This window comes from Eptatretus burgeri, chromosome 11, assembly GCF_056783735.1.
Source record: "Eptatretus burgeri isolate ZD-2024b chromosome 11, Ebu_testis_v1, whole genome shotgun sequence".
In the NCBI taxonomy this organism is placed as follows: Eukaryota; Metazoa; Chordata; class Myxini; order Myxiniformes; family Myxinidae; genus Eptatretus; species Eptatretus burgeri.
In genome coordinates, this window is record NC_140971.1 from 66,242,373 (window position 1) to 66,260,215 (window position 17,843).

Here is a 17,843-nt window from a genome sequence, read left to right on the forward strand (position 1 = left end):
TTCTCCTGTAGAGTCGCCATTTTCTTTTACAAAAACCACTGGACCTGAAAAATAAAGAAAACTTTGTGAGTTTCTGTATCATATAAAACAAAGAGTATCATTTTATCATTTGTGCTAATAAACATATTAACAACCAAAGTTGTCCAGGTCTTTTTGGAACACCCTGTATTACTCTAGAAATAAGTGCAGATTATTTATTCTTTATTGCTATCGACATCACTTCTTGTCTATAAATACTTAGGTGGCCAGACAATTTCAGGAGAAATCTGAACATCAGGTGGTTTTACTCACTGAAATTATACCTGTGCTTGTGAATGAGGGAGTTGAAAAGCTTTCCATCCCTCCATGAAGAGGAGAAGTCAAGACACTGTAGGTTACGATAACCCCGGATGGTATTCTTTACCCACATGAGTAGCTTGTCCAACACGGGAAGAGCTTTTGAAGAAGGGTCAACCTTAACCTCTGGCATCTGCTCACAAACAGCCAATATGAAAAGGCACTGAGATTGTTGAAAAATGAATACAGACCTAGAAAAAACAATTTTTTTTAAATCACATAACCAACCGCCTTACACAAACAAGGATGCACAATATAAAGCAACCCAAGAAGGCCAACACGAGGTAAGCACTTAGGTCAGCAGGTGGGTCTTTCTTTATTATTTATCTAATGACTGCTTTTGATGTACAAATAAAAGAAAATGTGTGTGTGTGTGTGTGTGTGCCTCCTCCATAACTCTAAAACTATGAAACCCAGCAGCCTGAAACTTTGCATGCCCACGAGGAAAGCTCCAAGGAAGTGCAGGAGTGGAAATTGGGTGTGTGTGTGTGTGTCTCCTCCATAACTCTAAAACTATGAAACCTAGCAGCCTGAAACTTTGCATGCCCACGAGGAAAGCTCCAAGGAAGTGCTGGAGTGGAAATTGGTCAGGTCAGGTATGGGAGCATGTGCCAGAACAGCGCGTCGCTGCGGCCACTTTCCGCCGGTACTCCAGGGGCCTCCGTCTGGCCATCCCCCAGGCAGATGCCAGGCCCATCCCCATCTCCTTGAGATGATGGTCAACCTGCTGCAACCATGAGGCACGTGGTCGGCCCACTGGCCTCCTCCACTCATGAGACTCCCTCGCTGAGAGAATCTGGTGAGCAGGATCAGCGTCAGGAAAACGAGCCACATGTCCATACAGCCGCAGCTGACGCTCACGGACTATGCAGGTAACAAATCTCATCCGAGTCTCTCTCAGCAACCGCTCGTTGGACACAAAATCCGACCAGCGATAGCCAAGGATTCTCCGAAGAGACCTGGTACCAAAGGAATTAAGTCTGCCTCAGATCCTTGGTCAAAGTCCAAGTCTCGCACCCATAGAGCAAGACTGGAAGTACCAAGGACCTGAAGACTCGGACTTCGTCCTCCCGCACAGGCACCGGCAGCGCCACACCCCATGATCCAGTGAATCCATGACCCTTCAGGCCCGACCCAGACGCCCATTGACCTCCGGCTCACAACCTGCGGAGACATGAATATCACTGCCAAGGTAAGTGAATCTATCCACGACCTCAACATCCTCACCACAAAACAGACACAGACAGGACAGCAGCATCCAAGATGTCACCGAAAGCCTGGATCTTTGTTTTGACCCAAGAAATCCGTAATCCCAACGGCTCCGACTCCTCATTCAGCACCTCGAGGGCCCCCAAGAGGATGTCTAAAGTCTCCGCAAAGATGACTGCATCATCTGCAAAATCAAGGTCCGAGATCTTAACATTGCCAAACGATGCACCGCAACTTGATCTCTCCGACATCCTCCCAAAAATCCAGTCCATACAAGTGCTGAAAAGTGTGGGGGCAAGTACACATCCCTGACGAACTCCAGTAACAACTGGAAATAAGTCAGAGGCGGTACCACCACACTTCACAGCACTCTCAGTACCAGAGTAGAGTTCAGACATCAGATCGATCAGTTTCCCGGTGGCACCCCACGAAGACCAAGAATCCTCCAGAGGACATCCCGATTCACTGAATCGAACGCTTTACAGAGATCAACATAGGCTGCAAGCAGCCCCTGCCGAAACTCTCGGCCTGCGTCTCAGTGAGGACACGAAGAGCAAGGATACGGTCAATCGTTGACCTCTTTGGTGTAAAGCCTGACTGCTCTGGACGCTGGTGCTCAAGCAGATGGTGGCGAACCCTATCAAGAATTATCCGAGCAAAGACCTTGGCCCGGCACTGAGAGCAGCGTCACCCCTCGGTAGTTGTTGCAGTCTTGGCGATCACCCTTCCTTTCTTTCCAGAGAGGGACAACAAGGCCCCTCTTCCAGTCAGTTGGGATGATGCCTGTGTTCCAGGCAGAGCACAAAACTGCATGCAACGACGCGAGTGCAGCATTTCCACCAGCCTTGAGAAGTTCAGCATGGATGCCACAGATCCCTGGAGCTTTGCCCCGTTTCAACTGGTTCACCGCAGCCCGTGTTTCCACAAGCGATGGTGGACCACAGTTGATTCGAGGGTCAGCAACAGGGATTGTAACACCCTTGGCGTCCAACTCGACAGCTGGGGGATCAGCCTGGTCCAACCGCTCAGTAACTGGCCCAGCGGGCCTTCACTTCAGACTCCTCTGTCAAGAGCCTACCACTCTCTGCTCGAACTGCAGTGCTCCGAGGGATGGGCTTGGATGAACGTAATGCGCGAATTCCCTGTAAGCGGGGACGAGAATCACCTGTCCACAGGTGATGCTCTACCCCCTCACAGATTCCCTCGCACATAGGCCTCCTTGTCCACCCTCAGTGCACGTACAGTTTTACGCCTCAGCTCCCTGAACAGCTCAGCTCTGCCATTCAGCCTGGCCCTGCGACTCTGGTCAATGGTATCCAGTGTCCCTTGAGAGACAAAATTCTTTCTTGCCCTGCGGTGAACTCCAAGGCATCCACCGGCAACATCAAGGGGACGGTGGTCTTGAAGGTGCTCCACAACTCTTCAGGACCCCCAAAGCACCCAGACCCCCCAAGTGTCCACTCAGCCTGTTCGCAAACTCCTCAGCTACTCTCTCATCCCTGAGCTTGGCAACATCCAGCCTAGGCTGGGATGGTACCATTCTCCAGGATTTAAGGTGCAGCTTTAGAGTTGCTACAACAAGCCTGTGGTCAGTATTGAGGAACTGAGCACTGCAGACCCTGCAGTTCTGGATCATCCTCCAACGACCGTCAATGAGAACATGGTCAATCTCCTTTGCCACACCGCCAGCGTTGGAATACCAAGTCCAGCGATGAGCCAGTGGCGCTGAAACCATGAACCAGCCACCCTAAGTCCATGACTTCTTGCAAAGTCAAGGAACTTAGTGCTATTCTGGTTCATAGTTCCTGACCCATGGGGACCAACACACACCTCATAACCATCCCTATCAGTTCCAGTCGATGCATTGAAATCCCCCAAGACTAGAAGTGTATCTCGTCTGGGGCACTGATCAACCACAGACTCGAGTGTGGTGTAGAATGCATCCTTCACGGTAAGATCACTCGCCTCAGTCGGAGCATAAATAGAGACCAGGGAAATGACACCTAAGGAGTGACGAATCCTTAATCCTTCATAATACGCTCGTTGACCGGTGTTACCTCAATTATCATTGGGGTCAGCTTATTGACACAGCTACAGCAACTCCTTGGGTATGGTAATTCCATCAGAGCGACCAGACCAATAGTAGGTGTAACCACCCACCATTATCTCGCCGCAATCCGGTCTCCGAACCTCAGAGAGAGCTGCAATCCCGATGTCCAAACGCTTGAGCTCAGATGATAACAGAGACAGGTGATCATCCTCTCTTAGGGATAGGACATTCCAGGCACCCACCCGAAGGGACCGCCTCAGGTTAACCCAAGGAGACCGCCGTCTGGTGGACGACACCTCAGCACCACTCCGACACACTCTCCCGCAATCTGACCCAGGGATGTTACCCCGTGGTTTCCCTCCTATCAAAGATTGGGGGTCCTGAAGGCTTTGCCCCAATCCCATCATCCGGTGAGCTGCCCTGCGAAGGGAAGCTGCACAGGAGGTACTCCCACGGAGTGGGTTTTCAGATTTTTTTGCGTTTTTGCGTTTTGCGGAATGAAGCGTTTTACGGTGTTTGGGTGTTTGGGTTAAAATTGGTGAAATTGGGTGTTTGGGTTAATTAAAACACCCCTTTTGAAGATAATTTAGGGGGTGCTCATCACAAACAAACAAAAATAAAATAAGCCTTTCCAAGACGGCGGCAAGCCATCTTGGACAGCCCTCTGTGGATGTTGGAGTCTTCCCCCGCCATTTTGTTCAGCCGATCCAAGCAGGCCTCGATTTCGAAACACAATCTACTCCCACTGACTAATTAAAGTATATCATCGAAATATTATATCGGATTTGAGAGTCGGATCTGGTGAACAAAATTAGTGTCAAAATCTGGAGTGAAATCCCAATTTTTTTTTTTTAAACAAAATCGCGATTTTTTTATAACTTAGTGTATTTATTAAAGCAAAGCATTCAACTAAACTTTTTCTACTGTTCAGACGATTATATTTAGTGAAGAAAAAACTATGGAATGTGCAGAAAGTGTAAATTCTTTGAGTGAAATGCCGTGCTTCATAACCTGCTTTTGCAATCTTTGAGGCACGGTCCACACGGGTCCTTTTCTTCGGCAATCACATTCGCAGTCTGGGGTCTTAAGGCATTTCCTGAGTAACCTCACTGGGGTCTGAATCTGCCATGTTTTTTGGCCTGGATGTAAGCTCTACATTTGAAAGTATCAGCAGTTACAACTCCCCCAAAAAGTGTTGATTTGTCCAATTTGGACCCGCATGGGATTGCGTCCATTCTCACAAGCATGTTCATGGCACGAGGTGCAGCGCTTTTCCCATGCACGGTTGGGTGTGGCACATCTCACAGGTAGGGTACATAGGGACTGCACAGTTTATGCTTGCGTGTGAGGGAGGAGGCAGGGTCGACACTGAAAGGTCCCTCAGAACAACGCAGCATTTTCCACAGGCTGCATCGTGGACCCACCCCCATCAGATTTTTTTTCACTTTTTTTTTCACTTTCCTCACTTTTATCATGGAATGAATGCTTGATCATCACACCTACTTATCGCTGGATACATTGCAATGCTTATAACCCGGAGACGCTAGCCCATAGACGCCAGCATTTGTGGCCATATTTCATTTCCACACATGCCATAACCTCTAGAATCTCTTAATCTGAGCCAAATTTCAAAATGTAAATTCTGGAATCCAACATATCAGCAGTTCAAACTGCTTAAAAGTATTAATTTCTCCAATTCAGACATTCTTGACATTCCGGGTGCCTCCGGGTGCAGGGTGATTATTTGACCAATCAGCGATCGCTAATCGCTTGCCAAGCCAGCCGTTCCTTATCAACTGTTTCATTGGAGTGCTTTCTTGAGTACTTAAGCCACTTTGTGAGATTGATTGTTCATTTCCAAGTCATGGCCATACATAACAAAAGTATTCACACTGTCACTGAATATATCAATCGATTTGAACAAAGTTCAGACCACACTCGCCTGTGTTTGGCCCCGCATTGTTGTGCGTGCAGTCCCTTGAGTGGTGGCTCGGTCGCTGAAAATGTGCAATTTTATTTTGACGTTCTCCTTTTTGTATGATCTTCTTTCACTATACGATCCATCACTTCAACATAGATGGATGCATAAAAAAAAAATTAAACATTTCGTTTTTAAAAGATTCTTCAACAATTTCGTTGGAGTGCTCACTTGGAGTGCTCTTCAAGATTCGATCTCTACAAGCTTCCATGGTGATATGGTTCTCCATGGGGACATCTTCGGAGTTAGGAAGGCAAAATAAATTGGATGATTACAATGAGTAAAAAATGTTTTCAGTTGTTGCAAAGCAATGAATTACCACATCATGGCAGGATAGCAGAGAGGTACGCTCACTCACTTTTAAGCCATCTAGCCTGGGTTTGAATCCCGACCCAGCTATAAACTGTCTTTGCGGTGTTTCCAGGCAGGGTGATTCATCAATGTGTGTGCTCTCGGATTGAAGTTAAACCGAACGACACATGTGCCAGAATTCACCCTCCCCCGAATCACTCTCCCCTCTTCTCTCTTCCCCCCCCCACCCATCCCACTCTCACTCCTCTCCCTCCCTCCCCCCCTTCTCTCTCTCACCCCTCCTCCTACAACTCATCCCCTCCTCTTTTTCCTCTCTCTCCCACCCCTCCCCCTCTGTTAAGGGGACTGTTAAGGACTGATGGTTTAGTTTTGAATGCCCCAGAATGTAGCATGTACGAATCAGGTTAGGAGTGAGACTACCGGAGGGTGCAACGGTCGATGCATGTGTGAGCATGCAGGCAGGCCATTGCCAGGTAGATAGTGTCGGTTTTAAATGCTCCCACCCAGTTTTATATAGATAGGTAGGTATGGGAGCATGTGGTGGAGCTGCGCATCACTGTGTCCCATTTTCATTGATACTCCAGGAGTCTCTGTCTGACCATTTCCCAGGCAATTGCCTGGCCCATCCCATCTCCTTGAGATTCCGATCAACTGCCTGCAACCACAAAGCACATAGTTGTCCCGTTGGCCTTCTCCACTCAAGAGGCTCACTTGCTGAGAGAATCTGATGAGCAGGATCAGTGTCAGAAAATCTTGGCACATTTCTATAAAGCCGCAGCTGACACTCACGGACTACACAGGTAACAAATCTCAATTGAGTCTCTCTCAGCCACCACTCGTTGGACACAAAGTATAACCAGTGATAACCAAGGATTCTCTGAAGAGACCTGGTACCAAAGAAGTTCAGTCTTCCTCTCAGATCCTTGGTCAGAGTCACAGTCTCACATCTGTAGAGCAAGACTGGAAGCACCAAGGACCTGAATACTCGGACCTTCATCCTCCTGCATAGGTACTGACACCACCACACCCCATGATCCAGTGAATTAATGACTCCCCAGGCCTGACCCAGACATCTATTAACCTCTGGCTCACAACATGAATATCACTGCCAAGGAAAGTGAATCTCTCCATGACCTCAACATCCTCACCACAAACAGGAACAGACAAGATGGCAGCATCCAAGATGTCAATGACAGACTGGATCTTCATTTTCACCCAGGAAACCCATCAACCCAGGGGCTCCAATTCCTCATTCAGCGCCCTGAGGGCCCAAACAAGGATATTCAGCACTTCTGCAAGGATGACTGCATCATCTGTTAAATCAAGGTCAGAGATCTTCACATTCCCAAGCATTGCAGCAGTCTGATCTCTCAGACATCTTACCCAGAATCCAGTCCATGCAATCATTGAAGAGCGTGGGGGTCAAAACACATCCCTGATGAACTCCAGTAACAACTGGAAATAAGTCGGAGATGGAACCACCACATCTCGCAGCACTCTCTGCACAAGAGTATAGTTCAAAAATCAGATCGATCAACTGTTGGCACCCCAAGAATACCAAGAATCCTCCAGAGAGCATCATGATTCGCTGAATTGAATGCTTTGTGGAAATCAACATAGGCTTTAAGCACTCCCTGCCCAAAGTCTGTGTGCAGTGAGGAACCAGAGAGCAAGGATATGGTCAGTCGTTGACCTCTTTGGTGTAAAGCCTCACTGCTCTGCATGCTGATGCTCAAGTAGATGGTGGCGAACCCTTTGAAGAATTATCCAAGCAAAGACCTTGCCCGGCACTCAGAGCAGTCACCCCTTGGTAGTTGTTGCAGTCCTGGCGATCACCCTTCCCTTTCCAGAGAGGGACAACAAGACTCCTCTTCCAGTCAGTTGGGATGATGCCTGTACTCCAAACAGAGCACACAACTGCAGGCAATGACACGAGTACAACATTTCCACCAGCCTTGAGAACTTCAGCATGGTTGCCACAGAATACAGGGCTTTACCCCCTTTCAACTGGTTAACCACAGCCTGTGCTCCCACAAACGAAGGTGGTTCACATTTGATTAGAGGGTCAGCAATAGGGATAGTTATACCCCTGATATCAAACTCAACAGCTGGTGGGTCAGCCTGGTACAGCCGCTCAAAGTAACCAGACCAGCGGGCCTTCACGTCGGACTCCTCTGTCAATAGCCTACCACCCTCTGCTCAAACTGCAGTGCACCAAGGGAAGGGCTTGGAGGAACACAATGCACAAATTCCTCTGTAAGCAGGAGGAGAATCACTTGACCACAGGTGATGCTCTACTCCTTCAGAGATTCCACGCACATAGGTCTCCTTGTCTGCCATCAGCGCATGTACAGTTTTATGCCTCAGCTCCCTGAACAGCTCAGCTCTGCCATTAAGCCTGGCCCTGCAACTCTGGTCAATGGTATTCAGTGTCCCTTGGGAAACAAAGTTCCTCTTCACCTGATGGTGGGTTCCTAGACATCTGCCGGCAACATCAAGGATGGTGGTCTTGAAGGTACTCCATAATTCTTCAGGATTCCCCACAGTACCCACATCCCCAAATCCCCACTCAACCTGTTCGCAAACTCCCCAACTACCCTCTTATCCATGAGCTTGTCAACATCCAGCCGAGACTGGGATGGTACCATTCTCCTGGATTTAAGATGCTACTTCAGAGATGCTACAACAAGCCTGTGGTCGGTATTGAAGAACTGCTCACTCTGTTAGACCCTTCAGTTCTGAATCATACTCCAGCAACCATCCTCGAGCACCGAGTCAATCTGCATTGCCAAAACACCAGTGTTGGAGTACCAAGTCCAGAAATGAGGCTGTGTGCACTGAAACCATGATCCAGCCACCCTAAGTTGATGAGTTCTTGCAAAGTCAAGGAGCTTATTGCTATTCTAATTCACAGTTCCAGACCCAGAGGGACCAATATATCTCATAGCCATCCCTATCAGTGCCAGTCGATGCATTGAAATCCCCCAAGACTAGAAGAGTATCTCACCTGGGGCACCGATCAACTACTGACACGAGTGCCAAATGGAATGTCTCCTTCATAGTGAGATCACTCGCCTCAGGCGGAGCATATACAGAGACCAGGGAAACAATACCCAAGGAGTGACGAATGCTTAGTTTCATAATACACACGTTGAACGGTGTTACCTCAATTATTATTGGAGTCAGCTTATTGGACACAGGTAGAGCAACTCCTTGGGAATGGTAACCATCAGATCAACCAGTCCAGTAGTTGGTGTAACTACCCAGCATGATCACACCACTATCTGGTCTCCAAACCTCACAGAATGCTGCAATACCAATGTTCAAGCACTAGAGCTCAGATGATAGCAGACAGGTGATCATCTTCTCTTTGGGAGAGGTCATTCCAAAACCCACCAGATGGGACCACCTCAGATTAACCTGAGGAGACCACCGTCTGGTGGACGACACCTCAGCACCACCCCGACACACATGACTGCAATCCAACCCAGGAAGGTTACCCCATGTTTTTCCTCCTATCATCAATGAGTGGGAGTCCCAGTGGTTTTGCCCCAATCCTGTCATCCGATGAGCTGCCCTGCGAAGGCCAGCTGCACAGGAGGTACTTCCACAGAGTGGGTTTTCAGTTTTCTTTGCGTTTTTCACGTTTTGCAGAGTGATGTCTTTTTACAGTGGCTTGAGTTCAAATCCTTCCTCGAATCTCCTTGGAAAGGTTACCCACTACAGGAGGATGTCCGTAGAGGCAGATGGGCACGAAATATGGATGGCTCTTGGCTCACAAGGAGCTCGTCCTCCCTTTGGCATGTTTTGTTTTTAATCCTGCTGGGTATTAATAGCCATACAGCCTCCTCACCAGGACACCTGACCTGATGGGGTAGACGGTTTAGTCACCGACAACCTCACCATGAAACAGGTTAGTGTAGGTTTACATGGTACCTGCAGCAAGTCACAGATCTGATCTGGTCTGACCTGACAATAAGAACCCAGGGATAAAAAGAAAATGTTGCTGTTTAGGCATGATTTATGACCTTTTCCTTCCCCTCTCCTCACGCCGTCTTCCCTCCCCTCACACTTACCTCCTGCCAAACCCTCCCCTCTCCACAACTCACGGATCTCGTTCAATCCAGTACTACCAACCCCCCCCCCCGACCAACACAAGTCCTGAACCCAGTCCCCTCATGCTTACCTTCTCTTCAACTTCCTACCCCTCCCCACTTCCCCCAGTTCCCCTCTCTCACATACTTCTTGCTCCCACCCCTTACAGAGTGTATCGCGATGTTTGGTGAGGCATTGCTCTCCCCGCCACCCCCACTTCATCGCACTTCCCCCATTCCTAGCTACCCCTTTTCTCACTCCCCCACACATCCTCTCCCCCTCCCCCTTTTATATCCCTGTCAGCAAGGCAACAGGTCGTATTTGCTCATGTGTGTGTCCTCCATAACTCCAAAACCATAAAACCTAGCAGCCTGAAACTTTGCATGCTTACGAAGAAAACTCCATGTTTTCGATTAAACATGACTGAAAATTGGATGTTTGGGTTAATTTAAACACCCCTTTTAAAGATAATTAGCGGCCTTATTTAATTATATCCTTTATCAGGCGCATCCTCAGTCACTGCTCTCTATGGTGTCTGAAAGCATATTCAAGGTAACCTCACTGAGGTCTGAAGCCGCCATTTTTTTGGCGTGCTCCATCATGCCTTGACTAGGAACAGGCCACAACGACTTCTTAACAACAAAGTTTTTTTTTGTCACTTTCCTCACTCATATTACACTGAACAACAAATTTCAAAAAAAATTTTTTACTGGAGATGTGTAAAGTGATTAAGACTAATTTGGGTACGCTGATTTCAAAAATCATAACCGTTTTGCTGTATCACGTCAGGATTTTCAGGAACAGAAATATTCCCATTGCCTAGAAGTCAGGATTTCAATGAAATTTACATATGTCTTTAACATGTCTATTTCGTATAATTGTTGTTAACTTGTGTTATATTTCTTTCTTTCAGATAAAGATGAGTAGGCGTTCCTGTACCAATCATCCTGACAACTTCTGTTATGTCTGTGGTCGGTATTCCAAAAAAGATCAACAGCGAAGTATATATACAGCAGTGAAAATGAAGGCCGCCTACTTTCACTACTTCGGGTGTAAGGTGGGGGACCAAGAACAGAGCTGGGCACCACACATCTGCTGCACAAGCTGTCACACAACCTTGACTCAGTGGTTGGTGGGCAAGCGCACGAGCATGCCATTTGCGGTGCCCATGATATGGCGTGAGCCGCAGAATCATCATGATGATTGTTATTTCTGCTGCACAAGCATCGCCGGCTTCAACAAGAAGAATAAAGGTCACATCAAGTACGCTGACTGCGTCTCTGCTCGTAAACCTGTGCCTCATGATGACGAGAACCCCGTTCCAACACCTCCAGCTGATCAGAACATAGCTGTAAGCAGTGGTGAAGAGGATGGTGATGATGAACCTTTTGAACCCGACACTCAAGAATCACACCTTCTGAACCAGGGAGACTTAAATGATCTTGTAAGAGATCTCTCGCTGTCAAAGGCGAAGGCAGAGCTGCTTGGATCAAGGCTGCAGCAGTGGAATCTACTTGAACCTAACACCAAGATATCCTTGTTCAGAGCACGTCACAGAGACATGGCTGAGTTCTTTGAGATGGAAGACACGATGACATTCTGCAGTGACATCAACGGTCTGTTGAAAGAACTTGGGTGTGATCACGATCCTGCAGACTGGCGCCTCTTCATCGACTCGGGGAAGAACAGCTTGAAGGCTGTTTTGCTCCACAATGGCAACGAGAAACCATCAGTCCCACTGGCTCACGCGTTCGGCATGACAGAGACCTATGAGACTATGCGGCAGCTGCTTGATTCCATCAAGTACAATGACTTCAACTGGCACATCTGCGGAGACTTGAAAGTGGTGGCGCTGTTGTTAGGGCTGCAGTCAGGCTACACGAAATACATGTGCTTCCTTTGTCTCTGGGATAGCAGAGACGACAAGAATCACTGGACGAAGAAAGATTGGGAAGAGCGAAAAGAGCATGTACCTGGTCGACACAACATGAAGCATGTCGCCCTTGTCGACCCAGCCAAGGTTTTCCTTCCACCACTCCACATAAAGCTCGGCTTGATGAAAAGTTTTGTACGGGCAATGGATCTGAATGGGCGTGGGTTTTTATACCTCAAGGAAAAGTTTGGCAACACCTTGTCGGAGGCCAAGATCAAGGCTGGTGTCTTTGTTGGACCGCAAATCCGACAGATTATGAAGGACGAAACTTTTCCGACAACTCTAAACCCCAAAGAGCTGGCAGCGTGGAGGAGCTTCAAAGCTGTGACGGACAACTTCTTGGGGAACGAGCGCGCGGACAACTATGAAGAAATAGTGCAGCAGCTGCTGGAGTCCTTCAGGAAACTTGGCTCCAGGATGTCCCTGAAAATCCATTTCCTACACCAGCACCTGAACTTCTTCCCTGACAACTTGGGAGCAGTCTCGGATGAGCACGGCGAGCGATTCCACCAAGAGATTTCACTCATGGAGACGCGTTACCAAGGGCGGCACAACCCGAACATGATGGGCGATTTCTGCTGGTTCCTGCATCGTGAAACTGACACAGAGCAGCAAACAAACGCAAAGCCAAATGCCTAAAGCATTTTTAATTACATTCTAGTGGAGTTTTTCTGTAATTTCTATAATTTTGAAGCATTCATGATGAAATAAATGAATAAATGAATTTTTGTAAATTTCATTGAAATCCTGACTTCTAGGCAATGGGAATATTTCTGTTACTGAAAATCCTGATGTGATACAGCAAAACGGTTATGATTTTTGAAATCAGCGTACCCAAATTAGTCTAAATCACTTTACACATCTCCAGTAAAAAATTTTTGTTGTTCAGTGTTATCAAATGCCAGTTCATCATAGCTACGAATCGCTGTACGCATCACTTTTGTAAGTGCGATAGTTTTCATATTTGGAGCTTGGAGCAATTTCATGCATTATATGATAAGATTTTCCACGATCTACTCTCACGGATGAATTAAAGTATATCATCAAAATATTGTTTCGGCTTTGAGTATCGGATATCGTCCGGACTAAATAAGTGTCAAAATCTGGAGTGAAATCTGATAATGTAAAGAAATATCAAGTCTTTTATAATTAAGCCTATATACGTATTTGCTTTGAGCAAGCAAGGCTTTATGTTCCCTCCTCCTCCATACTTACACAAGAAAATGTGAAATTTCCAAAGCTTTAAACTTATCTTTTTCTCCTGTTTGGATAATTATATTGAGTGAACAAAAGATCGAGGAATGTGCCCAAATGAACTAGCTTCATTGAACTAAATGATTTAATGCATTCACTGCTTAACATCAATTAACTATTAATTGCATCAATAATTAATTGCATTAACTTAACTGTCCCCAAGAAGGACCACTTATCCATAGCATCTGCCAGATCTGTGTCTATATTTTTGGAGGTTTCGCGAGGTGCTCTCCAGAGAAACAAAGCAAATCTGGTGAAAAAGAGATGTTTTAAAATACAGTTATAACGTTTGCACAGAACACAAACCGATGTACCACGTGACGCATGCACAGACAAGCAGGCAATGTGGCAGATTATCTGGAATGTTTATTTCACAGGCGATTAAACTTTGAGATGTCTCCAGGGTTGTTCTATTTTAAACAGCAACTCTTTTATGGATAAAGTCATTATTTGAACAAATTCATTTAATTTATTTAACTTCTGTGGGCACGGTGAAAACCGGTTTTAAAGTTAAAGGGATCCTTTATGGTATGTATGTATGTAGCCACAGCCTGGCCAGCCTTTCTTTATCAACTATTTAATTGGAGTGCTTGCATGAATGCTTAAGCCACTTGCTGAGTGCCCTACAGTCGAAAGCGGTACAGTTCGTGTCCTGATTGGGATGCACTGTACAGTCGGCTGTTGCTACAATATCGAGATACATGATTTACAAAGGTTATATGGTTTCTCTTTCGACCCATCACATGACGATTGGCAGCTGTTTTTAAAGATTCATGTTTATGCACATCTCCCGGAAATGAGTGTAATGCAACGTTGTTTTGATAATTTGTTTATTGAAATTCCCCCAAAACAAGGGTGAAAGCTACTTCAAGGTTTTTGGGCACAGTATTCACTGTAGTGAATGTATATATATATATATATATATATATATATATATATATATATATATATATATATATATATATATGTATATTGTACGCAGAGTTAAAGCACAATGAGCCGAAATAAAAATACAATTTTTTCTTAAAATCCTGATGTTTCAGACAAGCTCAAATGAGCTAAGATCCTCGTCCTCTTAATGATGACGTCATAAAAACGAATATGACGTCATTATGATGTATCAGGTTTGCGATAAATTATCCATGCTAATGCCCGGCTTGATTCCCGCAAAGAAAATTCAAACAGCTTGCCTAGTTTCGGAGATAATGGTATCGGCGATTTCCATTAGCGGCGATATTACGACGTCAACGTTTTTTTCTCGGAAGAATTTCCAAAATCGGAGATGGTTACTGCCTGTGCGTGGGCTTTCTGCATATACATAGCAAGTTTCACGAAGATCCGATGAAAACTCTGGGTTGTGAAACCAAAAGTCAAAAAATAGGAATGACGTCATAAAAATTGATATGACATCATAGTGATGTATCATATGTGCGGTAATTCATCTCTGCAAATGCCCTGTTCGATTTCTGCAAACAGAATTCAAAAAGCTTGCCGAGTTTCGGAGATAATTTTTTAGCTGATTTCCATTAGCGGAGATATTTTGACATCATAACTTTTTTTTCTTGGAGGAATTTTCAAAATCGGAGATGGTTACTGTCTGCGCAGGGTATTTTTACATATATATGCCAAGTTTCAGGAAGTTTCGATGAAATCTGTAGGCTGTGAAACAAAAAAAGTCCACAGGAAGAAGAACATGAAGAACAACAATGTGAGTAAGACTTCGAGATCCTCCACGAGGACCTAAAAACACGATCTTCCGTCCTCAGAGGGAACAATAGGACACAAGACATGCAGCTACAGAGACACAAGTTGTACTTATTATGTCCAACGGCAACGGCTACGCGTCATGATTGATCTGTGAAGGAAACCAATCAGCACGAGGTTTGGGACAGATTTAATAAAGAGAGTGGGGTTGGAAGGTGGATTTGCTTTGGGTAAGATGTTTCGGTCACCGTTTGGTGTCACATATTTAATGTCTGCCCCGGGTTTGTGTGTCGGGCTTGACCTTCACACCAACAGGTGAGGGCTGTGGACGATTGCGTATTCCTCGATAGGCAGCATGCAGGTCGACGTGATGGTTAATCGACCGTGTGCCCAAAAACCATGCTTCAAGAATTTCCCGGCTGGGCCGGCCGGATGCTGAGGCCTTAAGTGCTGTGTTTCCCCACACAAAGATGTAATGTAGGTTATGAGAATGTACCACCACCAGCAAAAGCTTGTCTCCTCGTGCTACAGCTTGGAAATTTGCACTTGCGTTACTATAAAACAAGCTCATAAAATTCACTGAACTTCAAACAGCACTTTGATTACATCACAACTTGGCATCTTTCTCGTTGTTTTGGGGTATCAGACATAACTTGTACAACATACACTAGTACCTCTTAACATAATTTCACGAGGAAATCTTCCTCGACTTGAACCCAAAGGCGTGTTGAGATTTACAAGGAACTTTGGCACAGGAGGAATCCATTTGGCCTATCATACCTGCACTACACCAACACCTGATACTATCACCCATCCACACACAAGTTACCTCCAAAGTCCTGCCAATATCCCTGTACCCCTCGATCACCAATGCATCTCGGTACCTATCTAATTACAATTTAAACCTATCTACCCTTTGTCTTTGCTTGAAAATTTGTTTTGGAGACATCAGCGTACTTTTACATGTATTACAAGGACATTAGTAGACGATGGACAATTCAACACAGGGCTTGCGACTTGAACCTGGCTTCCCAAGATCATGACCTAATTGATCAGATGGGAATGCCCAACAGGCTAATCCGGTAGAGTGGGAATACATTAATTATTTATAAAGTCAATGACTTTCATTTCCATCGTGGACTTGGATTCCAACTTAAGCCGATGACACTTGGATTCAGACATCAATTGACATTTGCCTCTGATCTTGCACCAAAGGAGGGTCTCAATTCGTTCATAATTTATGAGACCTACCTGTAAATGCTGGATGATTGCCCAGATGAGGCCAAGAGTCAGCTTTGGATTGCCCTCAATGATGTCCTCACAGCGGATATTCACCAGTTTCACCTGCCATAAAGTTTCTCATCAGATCTATGTGTAATCATAGGTCTTCACAACCAAGAATGTCATCCTGTACATGTATCATGACTCATTCCAGATATCCTCACACAACACCACAATGACACAATCTCATACAACTAATAAGACTGTACATTACAATATAATATCTGTCATCATGACTATTCATCACACCAAATTAATGCACGTGCAGACCAACCTTTGCACAAGGGCGAGGCCTGTTGGATAAGGTACGAGCCAGCCTTGGACCATCGAAAAATTCCATATTGATAAGTAAACATTGCAAATTGTGTACAATTATTATTGCATCACAAAGCAGGAAAATAATACAATCAAGGGCACTTTATTATTTCACATCCAGTTCCCATCTCTTTTTACATCCCTCTGCATTCTGATTACATTCTTTTAACCCTTCATCGGCGAAGAGCGTCGCCCTCCCCTTTTTATCCAACCTCAGCAACTACCATTTTCCTGTACAGTAGTTACAAAACCAGCTTGTTCAACCATCAAAACCCCACCAAGGCATTAAATCAGGTTATAACCCCATTCCCTACGCCCCCTTGATCCTCATACATTTACTCGTATTATAATATGATCTTCCGAAAGGTTGATGAAAAGAGTTTCAAACATTATACATGAAATCAAGTTAATTTTGAATTTGATGCTAAATAAGAAATGAGACTTCAAAACTCATTTGAAGAATGCATATACAAGGAACAGCCTGAGATTCTTAACACCCACCTGCTTCTTCTGCAGATAGTCCAATGCATTCTGCACATTCTGCCTCCTGTGGACGGAGGTAACGCCTCTCTGGCGTGTCTGCAAAATATTCAAGGGAAACGTTTTGGACAGGTCAACAAGCAGAGTTTGTGAGAATTTTATTTTATGAGGTCGATAATGCTTTTTTCATCGAGGACAATGTAGTATGGAAAACGTATAACATTTGGAACATCTATGTATTATGTATGCGTCTGGGGAAGGGTGAGCGAAGGGAAATATTGAGGAGATGAAAAACGAGGAAATGAACATAATGGAGGATGGTAGGAAGTGTGTGAGGTGTGAAAGAGGGGCAAAATAAATTTTGGAGTAAGGGGAGGGAAGGTAAAAGGCAGATATGGAGCATATTGGTGGGAGGGGGGAGTCAGAATTCAACAATATTTGTAGATCTAATAAATAGATGTACATTCATTTGCATCACAATATCCTAAGCACAATGACAAACAACACGACACTTGCACTTTAACTGTACATCCCAAAATGGCATCCAACCGACAGACCAGCAGCAGTGGCTTCTGTCCCTACTAATCTTGAAAGGATGAGAGACTGTTGAACATTAGGGAACACGTCTTCAGCAATGATAAATCTCAAATTCTCACCCTCTCTCTCTCTCTCTGGAAGGATCATCAAACAAACCTCCCTATCAATTTCCACAATTTACTCCAGGAAGAGATTCAGTGACTCAAACCTCTCCTGGGAATACCATGCATAAAAGCAAGCCACAGACTTGGCATCTGTCACGCCAAATCCTCACTTGGTCCATCAGAATTTCTCACAACTGACAAGTTCTTTGTCTGTAGCTCAATGGATATTCCTCTCTCCTTATGCTGCTTTCCTTA

At 45.4% G+C, this 17,843-nt stretch overlaps 1 protein-coding gene across 1 annotated transcript in view; it reads right to left on the reverse strand.

The window, feature by feature from the left end:
* The window catches only part of LOC147017265 (epiplakin-like), a 52,540-nt gene that overhangs the window by 12,314 nt on the left and 22,383 nt on the right, over positions 1–17,843 (reverse strand). Inside the window, exons 4-6 of the mRNA XM_085846730.1 lie at positions 16,969–17,046; positions 16,123–16,215; positions 303–469 (exon numbers count right to left, since the gene is read on the reverse strand). Of these exons, the coding sequence (XP_085702856.1) occupies positions 303–469; positions 16,123–16,215; positions 16,969–17,046 (338 nt within the window). The remainder of the gene's footprint in view (positions 1–302; positions 470–16,122; positions 16,216–16,968; positions 17,047–17,843) is intronic.